The sequence below is a fragment of the Paramormyrops kingsleyae genome, chromosome 14 (genome assembly GCF_048594095.1).
Source record: "Paramormyrops kingsleyae isolate MSU_618 chromosome 14, PKINGS_0.4, whole genome shotgun sequence".
NCBI lineage: Eukaryota > Metazoa > Chordata > Actinopteri > Osteoglossiformes > Mormyridae > Paramormyrops > Paramormyrops kingsleyae.
Window position 1 is genome coordinate 8516168 of NC_132810.1, and position 16862 is coordinate 8533029.

The window sequence follows — 16862 nt, forward strand, 5'->3', positions numbered from 1 at the left end:
TTTCATGTCACATGACCCAGCCTACTTTGAGCTTTAATTCATAGACAGATGACTGAGATTATACTGTAGAATTTCTTGACGTAACTTGTGACTTGGCCCTGAGAATGTTCTGGGCTCACGGCAGGAAAGCAGCCCTACACCATTATACTCCTCCCGTGAAGCTTCTCACTCAGAATGAGGTGATGAGGTTTTTTTATTGGTGTCATTTACTCCTAAACTGTGCACATTGAAAAAAATGTCACAACTGTACATGAAACATGACCCAGTGCTGCTGTGGGACAACCAGGTCTTGAGGGGGGCAGTTTTTTTTTTTGCAAAGTAGTAGTTTCCTCCGTGGTAACCATCCGTGGTAACCATTTGTGGTTCCTATGAACAGCATTCTTAGTGTTTTGCGAGAGATGCTTGTAGATCCCTAGCTATCATCCAAGGCTTCCTTTTTACTAGTTTGGGGTTTCGACTGCATGCCCTTACACTGATCTTTGTAAGACACCTACTCTTAGCCTACTCTTAGCCTACTCTTAGTAGGAGCAGCAATTGTGTTGAATTTATTGTATTTGTAAACTATCTGCCTGATGGTTGACTGATGGAGGCTTAAGCCCTTAGAAATTCTTATATTTCCAAAGTTTGGCAACTTCACCAACTGTTTTTCTGACATACTTTGAAATCTCAGATAAGGTCTTATTGCACTTCAACAGAATTCTGTTGTGAGAAGCAGATAACCAAAAATGTTATACACACACACACTCAGGAGAGCTGAAACCAAATGCACTACTGATTGAACACCTGAACTTGAATTTGATTAAACTAACAGAAAACATCTGTATTTATAAAGATCAGAATACATATTAGGAGCTTTTTATAAGGAAATCCTGATAATCCCAAATGGTTTACAAACCTTTTATCTCAAATTGTATGTATTTGATAAAAAATAGGGTTCTGTATACAGTGGAATGTATGCCTCATCTTTTAATTTAGGTGATGTCACCTAGATTTTTTTGTATTACAGAAGAATGTAAAGTCAATTCTATTGATGTGGTCAGATGTAGACTGAAAGATACTGCCAGTGAAGTACAATGCCAAGCGTCGCGGTCTTGGCAGTTCCAATTTGGCTATGAAACAACTATCCACGTGTCTCCATCATGGCCTCTCTAATGGTTTCATCAATTTAAACTACAATTCCCGGTAGTTTTCTTCAATGGGGGAATTGTTTTTACGTCCCTCGGAAGCGTCCAATTTCGAGGACATATGGGAAATATAGTTCACCTATAAGAGACAAATACTTAAAGTAGAAATATTAGAACTACAATTCCCATATATCGAGTGGCCGTCGCATAGGCCTATCGTGGATTGTAAATGTCCGTGTGTAGGCGAGTCACGTGTGGTCCGTTGATTTCGTTTCGTCCGTACACCAAGAGATTCGCTTATTTGTTCAGTTTCTTTTTAGCCTTCCTTTAAATAAGGCATTTTACCGAAGAATGAGTGACAACGATGATATCGAAGTTGATAGCGACGTAAGTATACGTTTTCTGTTTCGGACTTGCTACACACTGCTAGCGTACACTAGCCTGCTAGCAACCAAAATTAAACACAAATGCCTTGTGTATTCAGTATTTTGAGCCTTTGCTACTGGGTGGTTGCCTGTTTTCCTGCTAGCTGGCTAACTAGCGGGTGATTAGTTGAGTGATCGGCGAAATAAGGTGAAATTAACTGTTGATGATTAATTAGATACCTTCTTTAGATTTAGTCAGATTAATATAGCAGTATATAATCATTTAAAAATGATTAAGGAGTCTTTAGTTTAGCTACACACAATTATACAATTGCACTTTTCTGTTCTGTTTTTTTTCCAGGAAGAATCATCGAGGTTTCACTCAGTGGTGCGTAATTTGCTGAGCGTTTTGTCCCGTTTAGAAATAATAATGAAACTTGCCAGTGCTTGGAAATTATTTCCGGGTGGGTAACAGGATATAAGTTGTCAAACGAGGAAAGGATGCTGTACTTGCAAAGCAAGAGGGCCGGAACCGAAGATCAGCCTGGGCTGGATCCATTCTTGTCGTTGCACGACTCAGGTTTTCCTTTCGGCTAGCTAGGCCACTGCGGAGGTGTATGTGACTGTGGGAAACAACCACGCATGAAAAAGAGAGAAGTTTTAATCATAGCGGTGCAGTCGGATGTGTCACCATTTTTACGTGAGCATATCCTGCAGTGTTTTCCCAAATCCACGGATGTTTTATTGTTACAAATGCATTCATATGCATGAAGGGGTAATCCCATCCCAGAAGTCACAGCGCGTTCTATATTTAGACGAAATTAGCTACCAGATTTTTACACTGTTAATATACGCGGCGGCTCTGGTCACGGATCGGCACACATGTTTAATCGCCCCCCCCCTTTTTATGCTTGAGAGAGAGAGACGCGATTTCAAAAAAGCGCATGTGTTCAGGATGTGAGGACGGGCAGCTTGCAGAGAGCAGTGACGTAACTGGCTTTGCTGGAGAAATGCAACCCCCCCCCTCCCCTCCGATTAAACTGCAACTTCATATCCCAGTTCCCCTTCTGCAGGTCCTCCATCTGGCATGTCAAAATATCGCACGTTGAATAAGGTGCGGGGGCAGTGTACCGAGAAATATGTGTTTCTATTCTGAGATTTATAAAAAATTATAATTTTGTGGGATTCCATTTATTTTGGGCGAGCAATTTAATTGATCAAATCAGACCTTTCTCTCCTTGTGTAAAGCACGGTTGTTTTGTTTTTTTTTTGTTTTTTTTGCATGTATGCAGGATGCAGACCTGCAGTAAACAGCCGTTCCACCCGCTTCCATGTCCTCGCGTGAGAGTCCAGATAGTGCTTGTTTACGTTATGCATGGCTAACATGGCCTGGTTAAATCCATCAATGTCCTTCTCCATTCGCACAAAGCTTGCTCCTCTCTCCGTGACCTTTGCCGTCTTTATACCCCAGCGAGGTTCCTGCGCTGGCTGACCATTTGAAATGTTAAGGGTGTGTTGGTGCCCGGCGTCAGTCCTTGCGTTTTACCATGTAGAAGGCGATTCTGAGAGGTTTGCCTGGCAGGCTGGATGCCCGCGGGGCGGTGTCCGAGCTGTGTGACGTTGGGGTGCCTTCCACGGGAGGGGGATAAAAATGGCCTTACCGTAGTGAGCGTTTTGGGGAAATTTTTGGAAGTATGTGGCTGTTCTGGTGTTTCATTCACCCTTTTCCGATTATTAGCCCACTAATGCAGATGCTGAGGGTGTTGATGTTTTGCCCCCCTGTCCTTGGATACACCCCCCCCCACATATTGGGTTTTACCTCAACAGGCTCTTAAGGGTCATAGTTAAGATCGGTTTTGGCCAATGGATGCCAGCAGCAGGACTAAACCATATTGGCATCCGCCACACAATTACACACGTGCTGCTGACGTGTTTGGCTGCATTCCAGGCGGCGCAGAATTGCTGCTCGTTTGCTTGTCCCTGGGCCTGGCTGCCGTGTTGTGTAATCTTCACATCTTGTTTTGTACGGAGGAGGGCAGGTCCTGGATGTGCAGTGACACGCGACTTATCTCTCTGGCATCGCCCAGCTACAAGGGATAATAAAGGAGACACTTTGTGTTTGTGTTTGTTTTGGTTTTGTTCTAAGCTTGAATACAGTTCATGCCTGTTGCCGTAGCTGTATGATTGGTGTGAATCAGTTATCGGTGGACGAAAACTCTTGGAACAAGGCAGTTACTGCTGCCAGCTGAAGAGATGTCTGAAAAGCCACCTCCCCACCCCCCAAACTTCTTGATACAGATACCTGGAGTTGTACTTAAACCCAAAATCTTTCGCTCCCCCTCCTGTACGATAACCAAGCTGGCATATGGACGGCCAGCCGTTGTTTTTGGGTAGAGGCCCTTCCTGTTGTGCTTCCCTCTCTTTGCTGTTGTTGATGGCCACTGCCTCAGGGTGTAGCTGACCTCAGGTAGTGTCTCTGCTCTACGTCACGTTGACTCAGTCTTGTTATTATAGTTACGTGCTTTAAGGTATGAAGATGTCATAGCCCCAGTCACGCTCTTTTATCTGAATTTCTGAGCAGTGACTAGATTAGTGCTGTTGACGGAAAGCTTTATATGCGGTTTCATTTTGAATCAAATATGCACGACTTTATTGCAACCCCCCCCCCAGAAGCCTCTGTCGTGTGACCACTGCGGGTATAAAAAACCGCTGGTTACCCGTTCAAATGATCACGCCGGTCGGGCCTGCAGCCAGCTTTGCCAGTACAGCCTTTGTGCTCGTCTGCAGGTCGTGATGATTGACCCAGAGCTCTGCTGGTAACCACAGCTGGACCGAAAGATGAAAATGGGTTTTTGCATGGATCATGATACGCTCTAATAATCATGTGGAAGGGTGGCAAAAACTGGGATTAAGAATATTTCGATCTTTAAAGTAAAGGTGCCAAATGAACACACTTCCTCCCCCGTCGGATAGAAAAAAAAAAAAAGAAGAGAATTCTGTACTTGATAAGCATGAATGCTTCTTAAAGTGAAACTGGTGAAATTGCTGTTCTGGGAACAGAATCATGTGTCAATAGTAAGTTGAATCATTGGAATGGCAGGTGAGGAACGTGACTCACAGCAGTGAGGCTGAAGTCTGGTCTGATAAAATTCCAGGGCTGACTGTATAGAGAAATGACTGGATGACGTGAGGGTGTTTCATTACAGCTGTGGTTCTGGTCTTCGGTCACTAGATGACCGGGGTGCATTTCTTGTAAGTGTCGCGGTGCCGTGACGGTCGTGATCTCGCCGAGGCTCACGACCGTCGCAGCAACTGCGAGGCTTTTGGGGAAAATGGGTCCTGAAACGCCGACCTGCTTTGGTTTCATCCCAGCTCGTCTCGTCTGGGATGCAAACGGCCCTCTGATTGGGGTTGGGGTTCGCACACGGGGGACCAGTCCTCCTCTGACCTGGCTGTGGTGCTCTCGTTGCAGGCGGACAAACGGGCGCACCACAACGCCCTGGAGAGAAAGCGCAGGGACCACATCAAAGACAGCTTCCACAGCCTGCGGGACTCAGTACCGGCCCTGCAGGGCGAGAAGGTTGGTGGGGGGGAGTAGCCATGCCTCTCTGTCTCCGCCTGCCTCTCTGTCTGTCTGCCTGCCTGTAGGGAAGACAATTGTAATTCTAATTATTCTAATTCTACTTGAAATGCTTTTCATTCTTTTCATTCTGTTTCAGTCTTTTGTTATTAAATGTGATTTTTAAATGTCTATATTTTGGTGTCTACATTTAATGACAGTCAGAGTACTAAAAGATCCTGCATATCAGAATTTACTCCTTGTTTTGATCTAGCCCCAGTGCAGCTTTAGCGCTAGCATTATGTTGCAGGTTCTTGCATCTTTTTTTTTTTTTTGGCAGAGGAGTGAGTGTGCAGATGTAAGCTTGGTGCAGTTAGCTCCCTCCCACCTTCCTGCTGCGTGCGTATCCCAGCATGCCTCGCTGCACACTCGGTTCAGGCTTCCCTGAGAACGGCGTGGGCACACAGTCAACAGGAGCCTCGCTGTGACATCCCCCCCCCCCCACCCCTGCCCTTATAAAATCCTCTGTGGGGGTTTTTCCCCTGTTCCCCCCTCCACTGACTTTGTGTTTTCTCGCATTTTAACATGCGGTTGCCCACATACAGCAAGCTTTCATTTTCCCCAAAGCCTGCCGTCAGCGGCAGCATGCTGTCGCCCAAACCTCGGACTGGGGGGGGGCACCATCTGGACGCAGCGGCCGGAGCCAGCGAACGGTGGGGAAGAGCAGGGTGGGAGGGGGAAAATGGTGGTGTCATGGATCCCAGAATGAGGCGGAGGGGGGGGGAGGCTGTCCACACTCGGTATCCTCAGACCTAGTTGACCCAGGGTCTTTCATCACCCATATTTACAGACGGGCACTGCTCCTGCTCCTACCCCCCCCCCCCCCCCCACATACTTCTCAAGTTAGAGAGAGTCGCAGGGCATTCAGGTTCGTTCAGCGGTGTGACTTCCTGTCCGCTGTCCTGGAAACTTGTCACAGCTTGTCGCTATTTTGACCAAACCCCTAACTTCCTGTTTGCAGGGTACGTTCTTAGGAATGCAGCATTAGAGGTTCAGATCCAGAGGGAGTTGAGCCCCTAGCTTAGGGATCTGGGCCAGACTGGGTCTAGCTGGCATTTTTCTGTCCTTGGACAAAAGAGCAATGACATAAGGACCAGTATTACGGGGAATCAGCCAAGGGGTTTGTGTGTCTTCTGAAGTGGCCAGATCACGTTACAACCTTTCACTCTTTGAACAGTCAGTGACTCTTATCTCAATCCAGGCATGTGAGTCTTAGGCATGTGAGTCTTAGGCAGTGCGGCACTGAGTCTCGTTTCACTCGATGCCTTGTTGCTGACAGGCATCCCGAGCTCAGATCCTAGACAAAGCCACAGAGTACATCCAGTACATGAGACGAAAAAACCACACACACCAGCAGGACATCGACGACCTGAAGCGGCAGAACGCCCTCCTCGAGCAGCAGGGTGAGTGCGGGGTAGGGGGGTCAGTGACCGTGTGTCCTGTGTGGGGAGTCCCAGCTGACAGATGTGAGGGTTTTCCTCTGGAATCCTCCACTAATGACCAAAACAGGGGTGTTTCTCGATATGTGTACTTGATCGTACTTGTGTTTTTGTGTACCCGTTTTGTCATGTTCTATTGCCAAAGACCAGTTCTAGTTCTCAAGAACAGAACTACAGAGAATGGTAAAAATCCCTGAATGTCATCCTTGCCCTGCCCCAAAAGTCAAGGATACATCAGTTGCATCCTGGCCGAACGAGACCAGTCCCATGATTCATTGCGCCCCAAGTTTGTTCTTGGAAGTTAGCAAGACCGGTCTTGCCAAGACCACAAGTACGATCTTTGCATTCTTGGTATTGAGAAACATCCCCGGACTTTGAGATGGAAAAATGAGGCTTTGAACCCTGCAGTGTAGTGGGGAATCAGTGGGTTTAGCCTGATACCCAGTGGCGTACAGCAGTAATAAACCCTCATACAGTGGGTCCAGTTTGTCGCCAGTTATCCATACAGTTAGAGCTGTACCTGATGGATGTGGGGAGGTGTTGTGTTCGTGTGCCGTGGAGGTGTGGGTGTCTAACCAGCGGCTGGGTGTCTAACCAGCGGCTGGGTGTCTGTCTGTCTGTCTGCCTCGATGGGCGCCGCCAGTCCGGGCCCTGGAGAAAGCCAAGGGCACCACACAGCTTCAGGGCAGCTACCCCTCCAACGACAGCTCCTTGTACACCAACCCAAAGGGCAGCACCGTGTCAGCCTTCGACGGCGGCTCTGACTCCAGCTCCGAGTCTGAGCCTGAGGAGCTGTCTCCCAGGAAGAAGCAACGAGTGGAGTCCAGCTAGTGTGCCCTCCCCCCCCACCCCTCTACCCCCCCTTTTCCATCCCTCTCCAGTACCCATCCTCTCTCTCTCCTCCCCACCCCTTGCTTGAACCCCCCCCCAGCCCTGGAGTGGGAGGGACACCCATGAGAAAGATAGCAAGAGATCCTGAAGCTTCTTGCCCCTCCACCCCACACCCCCCCCCCCCCGTCCTCCGAATTCGTCTCAGCAACGTTGACGATCCAGAAGTGCGGCAGCTTTGTGGTTGAAGGACTCTGCTCTTCGTCACCTCAGTAATCATCATAATCCGACATGGAAGTTTGGACTGCTCGGGGAAAAAGAAAAAGGCAAAAACGAAAGTACTTTATTTTTTATTTGATAAATTATATGAACCTGTTTAAAATGTTTTAAAATGAACACTATAGGGGGGAAAACCGTCTGTGGGGAAGTCTTGCTTTTTAGATCTTGTTCTTTTCCATGAAAAATGTGAAAGTAACTGAGTGTTTGTACTGGCAGCCCACTTTTAAAGCCTTTTTCATACGGCTGTAGATTTCCATCTTTAAATAAATAAATTTAAAAAAACTCCCAATATGAAACGTCGTACGCTGTACCAACCTCCAGAATTGTATTGTATTTTGTCTGTTAGCTTATGATAGTGAATGGCGTTAGATGGCCGAATCCTTTAGGTTAAAAATTTTAATTGCATTCGTTTCTTTCCAACAGGTTCACCAATAAGTTTTAAAAGAATTTCTTTGTGAACAGGCCCTATAATAAAAATACGTGTAGTTTCCCAGAATGATGAAATAGATATTGAATGTTACAGCAATGCAGTTTAAAATAGTAAACCTTTATTTTATTTTTATTAAAGGAGAAAAAAAAAAAAAACTGTCCACCAGTGTGTTGTGCATTACACTGTAAACTCAATGTTGCTGATTTAATTCTATATATTAAAAACCCCAGGACGCTTTCGTAAGCCTTGGGGTGTGTGTTTCCATTATTAGGACGTAGTGTTTATGAAATTGGTCTTTTGTTCCTCTGATTCCATTCCATGGAAATTACAGGTATGTTGTACATACTGCCGACAATTGTCTTGCAAGTTAAGGCTTACCTTTACTATGAGACTATAAATAAAAGCTATTTTATCCTTTAGCGTGCCGTCCTGTTTGTGAGGGGGGGGTGGGGTTTGCAGCAATGATGCTGCTGTCACAGTCCAGGGCGATTCATGGGGCAGTCAGGCAGGTTTCCTATATAGCATGTTACCCCCCCTTGCCTACCAGCTAGACATCCATCTAAAGGAGGTACTGAAGATCCCTTCTTCCTGAAAATATTATCTGTTTGCTATATGTTGCCCTATTTTATTGGCATCCAAACTTGACACTCGAGGAACAGACTCAGTTGGTCTACAACTGTCTCTCCACTGCAATATTTTTAGTATTATATGTGTGTGTATATATGTATATATATATATATATAAAATGTCATTGAAGGAGCTTTTACATTTGAAGCTCACACAGAGTCAGAACATTTGAACTTTTATTAGTAACTAAAAATAAAGACATTCCATTTTTTTCTTCAGCTGGAGTCGGGGTGCTTTGTGTTCAGAGCTGGACGAAAGTGGATTCTTGGTGCCTCTGAAAAGTGGCACCTGTTTCTGTACAAAGTTTGTAGCAAAAATCAGGGGAGCAAAAAAAAAAAAAAAGGCTTCGGGGACCTAGGAGGTGCTGGCCGGCTCCCTGGGCATGGGGACGGCCTGCTGCTGGAACCACGTGATGGCCTGAGTCACCTTCTCAGGACAGATGTTGTAGACGGGGTGCGTCGGCTCCTGGTGCAGAGAAAGAGGGGCCCCGGTTTCAGCATCATGGAGTCACGTTCAAGGACGGGGCGTTGGGCTCGTGCACAAGCCGAGAGATAAGCAGTGCTTGAATGTGTAATACAGGGGTCTCCAACTCCGGTCCTGGAGAGCTACTATCCTGTAGGTTTTCTATCATACCTGGCCCTGGTATTTACCTGAGAACAGGTGTGGCTCATCAGAAGCCAGGTAGGATAGAAAACCTACTGGACAGTAGCTCTCCAGGACCGGAGTTGGAGACCCCTGGTGTAATATCTTCTCTACTTCATCTCATACCAGTAAGGCATGCGAGTATCAGTTAATCTAAAGATGACTTTTCCCAGTCAGATTATCTTTGAATAGTGCTTTACAAACGTGGGGGGGCAGATCTCGTTTAACCGGTTTGCTAAAATTTTCCAGCTTCTCCCCCGAAGTCTCTCGGTCAGAGGAGAATGCATAACATACCAGGCGGTTGTCATCCTTTCCGATAACCAGCTCCAGGTGAACATCCCGACCGCCAAAGTGCTGGGCTACAGACAGGCCGCTCAAGCAGTAGCAGGTGTGATAGAAATCCCTGGATCTGATTGGATATAAACAGAAAAAAAATGTGCAACTGACTTGCTGATTACATAGCTGGTATCATATTGCCAGTTCAGAGGCCTGTAAAAGCCCTACAGAGCATTTGGGCTGGATAGCAGAATACTTGAGGGCAGAAGCAAGGCAGCCACCAGGGCGGCACTATTACTCACTTTCCAGGCTTGTCTAGCAGGCCACCGGCAGGGTTTTGGCAGCAGAGCAAGATGTACTCCTGCAGGGCCTGCTGCTCGAACATCCAGCTGGCCTGACTGAGGGCTAGCTCACCTGCAACCCCAAAACACCTTTACCATTTTTCTTTTTTTTTGGGGGGGGGGGGCACATTTTCCCTGGCAACAAAGTTAAAAAACAGAGAAACAGTTGGCCTACCTTCCTTATAGAGCGCTCGGTGTAGAAGGGGCAGCAGGCCTGCTTGCCAGAGGGAGTAGCAGCCGTCAACTAACTTGTTGCAGCGTCCCTGGAAGCCCCCCTCGAAGCGCATCTGCCGGCTGGCCACCCAGCGCTGGGGGGGGGTGGGGGGGGGTCACAGTTAGAAAGGGGTCTAAGGCTGAAACCAGTCTAACCACTAGTGGTTGTTTTTTTGCTCTTCATCAACACATACTATGTAAAATGAAAAACAATCTCTGATCTGAATTACGGCGAGAGGGAGACCATTTTGCATTCCAGTAATTATTTTCAAAAAAAGAATTTAACAGGCCTGCAAGATGGACGCCAGGCTTGGAAATGGCCAGAGGCTGCCCTGCCCCCTCTCTGGAGTGCCCCCGTCCTCATTACCAAGCCAGGGGCGCTCCTGCTAACCGTGATACGATCCTGAATCCTCCGTCCAGACGACCTTATGAATGGGCTGTTCTCGTTGCTGGCTTTCGAGCGCGACCACGTCCGGAAATCCACCGGGGGATAGCCTGCCCCCACTCCAAAGGCACCGTTATGGAAACCATGACCCCTCCACGAGCCCCGCAGCAGGGGAACCCAAACAGCCAACCCGGTGTGGATATGACTCCTGAAGGGACGTTACATCAGCCCTGCTGCTGTCAAACTTCAGATTTTCTGGCATTGCGATTATAGTAGCAAAACAGATGATGAGGGGGGAAAAAAAAAAAAGTCTGGACTGAGATCGGCATCACTTTAAAGAGCAGATCTGTGTGATGTTGGCTCTTATCTTTAAGGAGAGATCGTACTTCATCACACCATTAACAGCTGTGGTGCTATCAGCCAATCAGAGCTAATAGACTGAATATCCAGTAAGGCTATAGCTGGATTTTTTTTTCTCTGGAGTGATTAATACTCATCATGCTTACTGATAAGGATAAACATTTCTCCCTTGTCACCTTAAAGATGAAAATAAAACTACAGGAGAAGGAGTTTAATTACATGAACCGTACCCACGCTTACATGGGCCGAAAATGTGACAAAACCAAGCTGGTTGTGTCACCACCATCTGATTGGTCGAAATGCATGGAGATACTGGTGTTCTGCATCGATATGCATGGATTATCTAAAGGCAAAATGGGCATATTCTGTATATAATTCATTATTAGCTTCTCTGCACCAGGAGCCGTATTGATGCATTCTCAAACTCAGAACTTACTTGGAAAAAGTACTACAGAACAGCTGAATGGAAAGGATTCTGCGAATTTACGCAATCTAATGCGAATTCTTCCAGGATTTGATGCAAACATAAACACAGCAATTCATGTGCTAGCAGAAATTAGCACATCATCGGTTTTACGCGACTGTCGTTCTCCAAACTCAGCAACGCTTTTACCGTGCCAACCCTGCTGCAGTGGAAAACTGGAGCGAGCTGGAGCCGAAGACCGGAGCGAGCTGGAGCCGAAAATCGGAGCGAGCTGGAGCCGCACTGTAACTAGTCTCTCTTTGTGGTACAGCTTGGGTACAGCCTGGTTCCTGTATGCCAGTGGAAAAGTGCCATGAAACACAAGGCTGGGGGACCGGCTCGCTTACCAGCAAGGTTCTGAGGTCCAGCATGTCCTCCTTCCCAAGGATGACCATGGCCGCCATGCCACAGAAGGTGTACCCACCGTGAGCCTCCAGGCCTGGCACGCCGCCCAGACCCCCCTCCCAGTTTTGGCAGCTGTGTAAAGAAAGGGCACCCCATCAGGCTGGGCTGTCCCGTAACAAAAACCTTTAGGGATTTCTGCACAACCTGCTAGCCGGCAAACAAGTGGCTGCCCCACCTGACGATCCAGCCAGGCGTCCCGGCGAACAGCGTGGAGGTAATGATATTCGTCAGGGAAGCCACTGAGGCCGCGCAGTACGCGCTCCTGGAAAGGGACACGGGAGCTTCAGACTGCGTTTCGACGTCCAGTGGGGCTTGGAGGGGCGGGACACTCACCTGACGTCCACCTCGCCGCCCACGTGCATGACGAAGGAGCCGTCGGGCTGCTTGACGGAGTACAGGAACTCCAGAAGCTTCTGTCTACCGGGGGGGGGGTGCAGCCAGTCAGCCTCTTAAACATCTGCGTGACCCCAGAAGGGGCCCCTCACTCACTCGTGTCAGAGAATGCAGGTCCATGGGATATGAACCCACAACCTTTGAGTTGTCAGGCGGTGGACTCCCTGGCAACGTCATCGTTTGTGCGAGTAGTGCTTCCCTGAAACCGGCAAATATGCACCCTACCTGTCGATGACACTGTAGGCCTCCTCAGTGCCAATGATGCAGAGGGCGTTGACGGCCGCGTACGTGGGCGCCAGGTGAGCCTGCTGACCTGGGCCACCGGCAAAGCCGCCTGTCGGGCACTGGCACCGCGCCAGGAACTGGCAGACACTGAAAGATTGTAGGACAGTTGGCCTGTGCTCCTACTGGACCATCTTCTCAAACTCCACCCCCTTCCCAGGCTACAGCCAGGCTTTACATTTCTTTACAGCAAATTTGACATCATGGCTCAGACCACTGGTATATGCACACAAAGTCTGCCCGGCAACATTCCGCACCGTCCCCACGTCAGCCAATCAGGGCCAAGAGGTGGCGGCGGGGCACTCAGGAAACCAAATCCTTTCAATGAATGGACAAACTATTCTTGTTCAACACAGATCTGATGACTGGCGTGGTGGCTGCTGGCAGCAGACTCACTCTGAGGAGATGGAGGTGGGCACAGGCTTGTCCAGCAGCTCTAGGCTATGCAGGATCCAGTAGCAAAGCCAGGGCCGGCTAGCATCCAGACACTAGAGGAGAAACCAGGCCCAGTCAGCAGGAAACCGGCCCCGGTCAGCAGGAAACTGGGCCCAGCCGGGTGCACGCAGCAGACCCACAAGCACGTACCTCATACGCATCTGAGAGATGGCGTAGTCCTCTCTTCAGATAAGCACAGTGCTGATCTCTCAGAAGCTCAGGCCTGGAGAAGAAAGTGGAGTGAGACAGTTTGGGACACAGACGGACAGGGTGGGGCACGGATGGACAAGGCGGGGGACATGAATGGACAGGGCGGGGCACGGACAGACTGGGCGGGGCAAGGACGGACTGGGCGGGGCAAGGACAGACTGGGCGGGGCAAGGACAGACTGGGCGGGGCAAGGACAGACTGGGCGGGGCAAGGACAGACTGGGCGGGGCACGGACGGACAGGATGGAGAAATGTGATGCTGCGCAGCGGCACCCTGCAGAGCCCCACTGGGGTGCCTCAGGACACGGGACAGAACCAGCACAACCAGTAGCAGGGTCGCCTTCAGCAGGGAGACCCTCTTAATTAGGCTCAATAAATACTCCAAAGATCCCAAGTGAACAAACAGCCTGCTGTGCTTGTTGACCACGTACTGATCAAATCTCATGAGTGACAGAGTGATGTCACCACCGAGTCCTGCTAAATAAATACATGTAAATAAAATTTAACATAAAAAATGGTTTGCGTAATTGGACCTTTCACTAATCTATGGCCCTATTCTGCACCTCCGTGGACATGGGTGAAGGTCCAGTGTACCTTGTAAAAGCAGAGCAAACTAACACAATATAAGGTCCAGTCATGTATGACTCATAACCTGTCAGTAATGTCTACTCAACACCGACGTTAAGCCCTAGTGTTGCCATGGAAACCTCCTGAATCATGCCAACGCACTGGGATAACTAATGAGCAATAACAGAAGGATGGAATGTGCTTTAAAGTACACAGGGTGACCTTAAAATCTGGGAAAAGCTTCAGGGTTGGGGTACATTACCAGACAGGACGAGCAACTGAAATAAACAGGCCATCCACTCTGAAAATAACACACCCTCAACCCCTTGCAGAAAAAGCCAGTTGTGACTATTTTTAATTCAATTCAGGCATTTACTAGCTGTAGAACACACAGTGTGTTCAGGACACAGAAAAAAGATTTTAATACCTGTCGTCCTCAGCCACTGCCAACAGCAGCCTTGTGAAATACAGTGCTCTGCTCTCAATCGGAAAAAAAATGCTACCAAAAATTTCTCCCACCTCCCAGAGATGAGAGGCTTTATATGGGTACAAGCTGAACATCCCACCACGAGGGCTGAGCTCCCTGCGGAGACCTACTTTATTTACATTAGTCTTTCGGTCACCTCTGTATAATTACACATATGGCTAAATGGCCCAGTGCATTATGGGACTAAAATACAAGACTATTATACAAGATTTTGCTATGACATCTCAGGTTTTGAAGAGCAACAGCAAATTGTAAAGAACACGAGACTTACTGTGGTATTTTATGATTCTGCAGGTAGGCGCTTAATACTTGTTGGATGGTGCCTTCCACTTTTTTCTGTTGGATTTAAAACATTATAACACGCTGAAGACATTTTAAAGATGCAGGTGTGAATTCTCATCACAGTCACCACACATTTAACATTTATGCCAGTGGAATTGGTGGGCAGTGTTAGGACATTGGCCCTGTGATCAGAAGGCTGCCAGATCAAATCTCATGAGCGACACAGTGATGTCGCCACTTGGCCCTTGAACAAGGTTCGTACTAAATAAATAAATTAAAGGTTCGATCTGCTAAATAAATTCATGTAAATAAAAATTTTACATAAAAATGGAAGTTTGCTTAATTTTCACTATTCTACATTAAAAATATATTTGACACAAATTAATATAGTAGAAGTGGTTGCCTAAACAATGCAAACTAAACTTAGTAGTTGCTCATTATCTGCTCATTGAATACAACTAATAACGCAAAGGCTTCGAATCCCGCTAGGGACGGGCTGCCAGGCATGCAGTCTCCCGTCGGAAAACTGCTAATAATAATGCTAAATAACCCCCCTTTGTAAATCAGCCGGCGTTACGTTAGAAATTCATACTATAGCTTTGGTAAACCTCGTTCCCGGAGGTGATAATGCCCTTTTTTGTCAACCCCGGGTGATTAAGTAAAATTAAAGAACTGGTAGTTAGCTAGCCACCACGTGATCATCCACACCATTTCACAGATAGTAGTAAATCAAGCAGCTGACAGCTCTGGATGGATCAGAAACCCTGTCGCTAATCCTACAGACAGACTCGGCGACCAAAGAGTAGCATGCAAGAGACACAAGAGCACTAACAGCGGGGTTCTGCTAAGTGGATTTGCCAGGAAAGTCTTTTTTAGCAATAGCACTGAACGATCCGTGTAAAATAAAAATAAATCGCTCCCATAAAAATGTCCGAGGCAAAGCAGAACAGTCGTACTGTAGCCAGGCTTTCGCATTTGATTATAACTGCGCTTTACAAACTAGTTGGTAGCGGACAGCTAATTAGCTCTTTAAGAAGCTACCTGTTCGACTGATGTCACAGTCTCCACGCCGTCGTCCTTAAATAACTCAGATTTATGATATTCCCGGAAACACCGTAACTGGGTTACTTCCTCCTCCATACTTACTAAAACACGAAAAACAAGCACACTACAGTGGATAACGACCACTTTAGTTAATCTTCTATTCCACTACAGCCTTACAATACCTCTGTCATACACTTCTGCGAAACTGGACGCTGATTGGCGGAGCCAGGGGTACGGCAAGCCAGCAGGCACATATTGTACAACCTAAAGACGGGTGTTGTTTCACTCGTTTTAAGTACAGTTTGTTTTGGATTTAAATACATTTAGGCTGAGCAGCTTGTTAGTTTCTAGATCATTTTACATCTCTGATGATTACTATACTGGCTAACAAAAAGAAAAGTGTTGACTTTAAATCTAAAATCATTGTGTATTATTTTCTTTCCATCCTGATCAGGGTCGCAGGGGGCAATTTGCTTTTCTCAATCCAGATATTTAAGTATACTCTTGTAACTATACAAAAATACTTCGTATTTAGTCGGTACAATGCTGATGTAAATAGAAACGCCACGTTTAAATGACACGGTTATTTAAAAATAGGCCTAGTTCAGCAATTTCAAACAAGGAATTAATTGTTAATTTTTACATTAAAATGATCGAATAACAGCATAAATCGACATAGGCCTAGTACCCCGAACCAAGCGCACGTCTAAAACACAGTTTTGTAGTGCTACATCACTGATTATCTTGCACAACTAATACGCACTCAGTGTGTCGGCTGTAATATCTTATCTTTTAACAAGAGCAAGTCAAGCGTTTTTAAAAACAGGCTTTTCATGCTCAGCACACTGGCCAAATCTCGTAATGCTTATGCAGTTCAAATAAGCAGTCTTTAAAGTGTTTAGTTATTTCTGAAGTCATGTATTACCCCATAGATATATATTAATGAACAGGCAGCGAAAAAAATTGACGGGTGGTCTGGGGAACTGTTACATTATTCACGAGTATTACATTTCCTTTTCTACAGAGACGATTAGGAGCCAGGGCGCAGGTACCGTAGGAAATAACCTTATAGTCTTGTGTGATTCTCGGTTCAGTGGATACTAACGTACGGTCCATTTGTGATGCTCACACAGCATATAAGCATTATTCTGGCCACTAGATTATGGTTAGGTTTTATGAAAGTTTATCAGAAATTATAATATGATTTAGGACATTAGCCTATCTTGTTTTCAGAGTGTTGCTATGCGCGATTAAGTCATCAACGGACAAATAAAGTTACACTTAAAACCAGCTGGTTTTAGACTTAAAAAACAACTTCGAGGTCTTGCAACGTTGTATAATGGCTTATGTATTGATTATTCGGTGTG

General features: G+C 46.8%; 2 protein-coding genes across 5 annotated transcripts; one reads left to right on the forward strand and one right to left on the reverse strand.

Moving 5' to 3' along the window:
- The first annotated feature begins 1321 nt into the window (after positions 1-1321).
- max (myc associated factor X) lies at positions 1322-8503 on the forward strand. Of its 4 annotated transcripts, none has more exons than XM_023802347.2 (5): positions 1322-1511; positions 1851-1877; positions 4962-5069; positions 6388-6511; positions 7146-8503. In XM_023802347.2, the coding sequence occupies exons 1-5, from the start codon at positions 1476-1478 to the stop codon at positions 7376-7378; spliced, it is 528 nt and encodes a 175-aa protein (XP_023658115.1). In that variant the 5' UTR covers positions 1322-1475; the 3' UTR covers positions 7379-8503. The 4 variants fall into 4 exon arrangements, with proteins under 4 accessions (XP_023658115.1, XP_023658117.1, XP_072555345.1 ...); XM_023802349.2 differs by having other exon boundaries at positions 1331-1511; positions 7191-8503; XM_072699244.1 differs by lacking the exon at positions 1851-1877 and having other exon boundaries at positions 1331-1511.
- A 367-nt stretch (positions 8504-8870) lies between these two features.
- fntb (farnesyltransferase, CAAX box, subunit beta) lies at positions 8871-15727 on the reverse strand. The gene is made up of 12 exons (XM_023802344.2): positions 15493-15727; positions 14441-14505; positions 13057-13129; positions 12868-12959; positions 12415-12561; positions 12130-12213; positions 11972-12058; positions 11739-11868; positions 10146-10278; positions 9932-10043; positions 9648-9762; positions 8871-9176 (listed from the first exon to the last, which is right to left on the reverse strand). Exons 1-12 carry the CDS (start codon positions 15589-15591, stop codon positions 9066-9068), a joined length of 1248 nt encoding a protein of 415 aa, XP_023658112.1. The 5' UTR covers positions 15592-15727; the 3' UTR covers positions 8871-9065.
- Between the last annotated feature and the right edge of the window lie 1135 nt (positions 15728-16862).

What these genes read in the sequence shown, in the direction of transcription:
- max (XM_023802347.2), top strand. Translation starts at nt 1,476, where the DNA reads ATGAGTGACAACGATGATATCGAAGTTGATAGCGAC. An exon ending in ATATCGAAGTTGATAGCGAC is followed by an intron (nt 1,512 to 1,850) that starts GTAAGTATACGT and finishes TTTTTTTTCCAG; the next exon opens with GAAGAATCATCGAGGTTTCA. An exon ending in CATCGAGGTTTCACTCAGTG is followed by an intron (nt 1,878 to 4,961) that starts GTGCGTAATTTG and finishes CTCTCGTTGCAG; the next exon opens with GCGGACAAACGGGCGCACCA.
- fntb (XM_023802344.2), bottom strand. Translation starts at nt 15,591, where the DNA reads ATGGAGGAGGAAGTAACCCAGTTACGGTGTTTCCGGGAATATCATAAA. An exon ending in TGGACCTCAGAACCTTGCTG is followed by an intron (nt 10,279 to 11,738) that starts GTAAGCGAGCCG and finishes ACCCCCCCCCAG; the next exon opens with CGCTGGGTGGCCAGCCGGCA. An exon ending in GAAAGGATGACAACCGCCTG is followed by an intron (nt 9,177 to 9,647) that starts GTATGTTATGCA and finishes TCTCTGCACCAG; the next exon opens with GAGCCGACGCACCCCGTCTA.